The sequence below is a fragment of the Rutidosis leptorrhynchoides genome, chromosome 3 (assembly GCF_046630445.1).
Source record: "Rutidosis leptorrhynchoides isolate AG116_Rl617_1_P2 chromosome 3, CSIRO_AGI_Rlap_v1, whole genome shotgun sequence".
NCBI lineage: Eukaryota > Viridiplantae > Streptophyta > Magnoliopsida > Asterales > Asteraceae > Rutidosis > Rutidosis leptorrhynchoides.
The window spans coordinates 546,703,187-546,706,883 of NC_092335.1; the positions used below are offsets into that span (position 1 = coordinate 546,703,187).

Below are 3,697 nucleotides of genomic sequence, written 5' to 3' on the forward strand. Positions count from 1 at the left end.
TTTGCAATATATATTTTTGGGACTGAGAATACATGCGCTGCTTTTATAAATGTTTTACAAAATAGACACAAGTACTTGAAACTACATTGTGTGGTCGGATTATTATACCGAATATCGCCCCTTCAAGTCTGGTAACCTAAGAATTAGGGAAATGGCCCCTAATTGACGCGAATCCTAAAGATAGATCTATGGGCCTAACAACCCCCATTCTGGAATTTGGAATGCTTTAGTACTTCGATTTAAATGGTGATTGCGATTGCCAATATTTATGGCATACTTGCGAGTATGCGGGGGATATTCTATATGCATTATGTTAATGTCGGTTACCAGGTGTTCACCATACGAATGGATTTTATACACTTGCGAGTGTAATGATATTTATGAAAAATGAGGATCTTGTGGTCTATTAAATTAATGGAAATGATTGTTATGATAAACTAATGAACTCACCAACCTTTTGGTTGACACTTGAAAGCATGTTTATTCTCAGGTATGAAAGAAATCTTTCGCTGTGCATTTGCTCATTTTAGAGATATTAATTGGAGTCATTCATGGCATATTTCAAAAGACGTTGCATTCGAGTCGTTGAGTTCATCAAGAATATTATTAAGTCATTTATAGTTGGATATATTATGAAATGGTATGCATGCCATCAACTTTCGATGAAATGAAAGTTTGTCTTTTAAAAACGAATGCAATGTTTGTAAAATGTATCATATAGAGGTCAAGTACCTCGCGATGTAATCAAATGTAATGTATTCGTCCAGATGGATTAGGACGGGTCATGAAAGTTTGGGTGGAGGTCCTTAGTCAAAAATCCACTGACGTGGTACAGGTATCGACTCGCTTTGATAACAAACACGCTATACGCGTAATCTGTTTATAACACAACGTACACACGTCCTGATTTTCTTTCAAAATAATCACAGGAGGCAGCCAATGTAGAAGAGGTCGAGATGTGGATGAGTCACATTGTTACGTATCTCAAGAATGGGACATTTCCAGTCAACGGGGCAACGACACGTAAGATTCGTATGAAAGCACCTATGTAAATGTTAATAGATGGAGTTCTATTCAAGAAATCCTTCAAAACACCGCTTTTAAGGTGCGTCGGCCCAAGCGAGGTGGAAACAATCATAAGGGAGGTGCATGAAGGGACTTGTGGCATGCATGTGGGATTTAGGACCGTTGTGGGGAAGATAATGCGGCTAGGGTATTTTTGGCCGTCCATGTACTGTGACACGAAAGAGATCATCAAAGCTTGTGCTTCATGCCAATGTCACGCCCCGCAATTCACATGCCGGCGCATGAGCTAATTCCCGTGACATCTGCTTGGCCCTTTTACAAATGGGCAATTGATTTGGTAGGCCCCTTCCCGGATGGAAAACACTTGGTCGTTGCAATTGACTTTTTCACCAAGTGGGTTGAAGCCAAACCTTTAAAGAGCATAACGGGTAAATAGATTGTGAATTTTGTTTGGGAGGAAATCGTGTGCCGTTTCGGAATACCACACAAAATTGTAAGTGATAACGGCAAATAGTTTGCTCACGATCTGTTTCGTTCATGGTATGAAGGGTTGAATATCAAACAGACTTTCAGTTCTGTTGCCCATCCGCAGGCAAATGGGCAAGTCGAAGTCACCAACAGGGATATCGTTGCTGGGAGAAGGGCAAGGTTGGACACGGACAGGAAAGGTTGGGCAGATGAGCTTCCACAAGTATTATGCGCGTTCCGAACCACGCCAAAAGGAAGTAATCGAGAAACGCCATTCAGCCTTGTATATGGTATCGAGGCGGTGATACCCGCTGAAATTGCTGTCCCTACCCAATGTGTAGTGCAATTCAATGATGAGTCCAACGTCATTAGCTTGAAGGAAAATTTGGACTTGTTGGAGGAAAGGCGTGACACCGCCGCTATCAGGGAATCGTCAAACAAACATAAAATTGCCAAGTATTACAATCAACGTGTGAAGGAACGTACTTTCTCCCCGGTGATTTTGTGTGGCGAATAACAATGCCAGCCGGGTCGAGAATACTGTAAAATTGGGACCTAATTGGGAAGGCCCGTATGTGATTGCAGATGCACTTGGCAACGGAGCGTATAACCTAAAGATGCATGATGGCAAATTTGTGCCGCGTACCTGGCACGCAACCAACTTAAAGAAGTTCTGTGTTTAAATGTTTCGAATCATTTCGTTGTTGAAAATTTTTCTTTTTCATTTTACCAAGTTTGTGATTGATCACCACAAATGTAAGCGCATCGCGCATTAGACTTCTTTGTTTTCAATTTTCAATTTTCAATTAAATGCATTTTTCAATCTTCATTACTAATGTATTGTGTAACTATTATGGCCACGCTTCGGTGTTATAAGTGTAAGTCCACTCATAAGTTATGCCATGAACAAAGACATCATCTAATCTTTGGACGGCATTGGCGACGCTAGGCGTATTGGAGGTACGCCTAGCCCTCAGAACGGGATGCCTCCGGATTTCGTATCCGTCGCATTAATTCCAGCACTAAGTAGATGAGTGTAATGTCGACAATCATCAAGTGTAACCTTGATAAACGGTACGTCGCCGTGAGGACGGTACGTACATATTTATATAAACATGTTTTACTACAGTTTGTGATGACCCAGAAATTTCTGACCAAATTTAAACTTAATCTTTAACGTTTCCGACACGATAAGCAAAGTCTGTAAAACTGAATCTCAAAATTTTAAACTATTCAATTACCCTTTGATTATTCTCAACGATTCGCTAACAATTATATGTAAATATATATATACTATAACTTGAAAACGTAACAAAGTGTTAGGTAAAAGATACTGTGCATTAAACTTATTGGTTTGATTATCTGATTGATATATTTAACTACAGAGTTAAAAGATTATGCCAAACGATTGAATTAAAAGATATTTATTGAGTCCCTTAAGAATTATAATATTATTACGGGTCTCTGTTGTGAGGTCCACGTTGATTTGGGAAATCGTTCATTTTTAACGGTATTCGGAATAAATGGTAAGGTGTTAGATAATGAAAGTTGGATAAAAGTTAGTGGAGAACTAAACTGCATAATATTCAATTGATTTTGTTTCAAACGTGTGAAAACGTTTTTCGATATAATAGAATTGGTTAATTAAGTGTGTTTGTTTAAATAACGTGATTTGGACACATACAATAATAAGGAATATTAACTATTAGAATTAGATATATGAATAACTTGTGATATGTATTTTAAAACGTGTTTATTAATATTGAAAATATATATTTAACAATATGATAAAATGTAATATTAATTTGGTTATAAAACGTTTGATAATACTATTATATTAGTAAATAACGAGACGATGATTTATAGAAGTAAATGACCAAAACACTCGAAAGTTTTAGATACACTTTGAGTAATATAGTTTACTAATAATTTAAGTCTATATTTTGACAAAGGTACGAGTCACGAAACGAAAAGTGCAAAATTTCTAAGCGTACGAAACAACGTTCAAAAAACCGGAACCGGGACATATGTCGAGTGACGACGTACGACTTATCGAAACAAAAGTTACAAGTCCACTACGCACGAGAATATAATATAATATATAATTAATTTATTTAAATTATATAAATTATATAAATTATATTTAAATATGTCGACGAACTAGAAGTTAAACAAATTTGAGCTGGCACTGAGGCCCATGCGA

At 37.2% G+C, this 3,697-nt stretch overlaps 1 protein-coding gene across 1 annotated transcript; it reads left to right on the top strand.

Moving 5' to 3' along the window:
- The first annotated feature begins 1,276 nt into the window (after positions 1 to 1,276).
- On the top strand, positions 1,277 to 2,011 carry LOC139902011 (uncharacterized). The gene is made up of 2 exons (XM_071884668.1): positions 1,277 to 1,454; positions 1,575 to 2,011. Exons 1-2 carry the CDS (start codon positions 1,277 to 1,279, stop codon positions 2,009 to 2,011), a joined length of 615 nt encoding a protein of 204 aa, XP_071740769.1.
- The last annotated feature ends 1,686 nt before the right edge of the window (positions 2,012 to 3,697 follow it).

What these genes read in the sequence shown, in the direction of transcription:
- LOC139902011 (XM_071884668.1), top strand. Translation starts at nt 1,277, where the DNA reads ATGTCACGCCCCGCAATTCACATGCCGGCGCATGAGCTAATTCCCGTG. An exon ending in ACCTTTAAAGAGCATAACGG is followed by an intron (nt 1,455 to 1,574) that starts GTAAATAGATTG and finishes CATGGTATGAAG; the next exon opens with GGTTGAATATCAAACAGACT.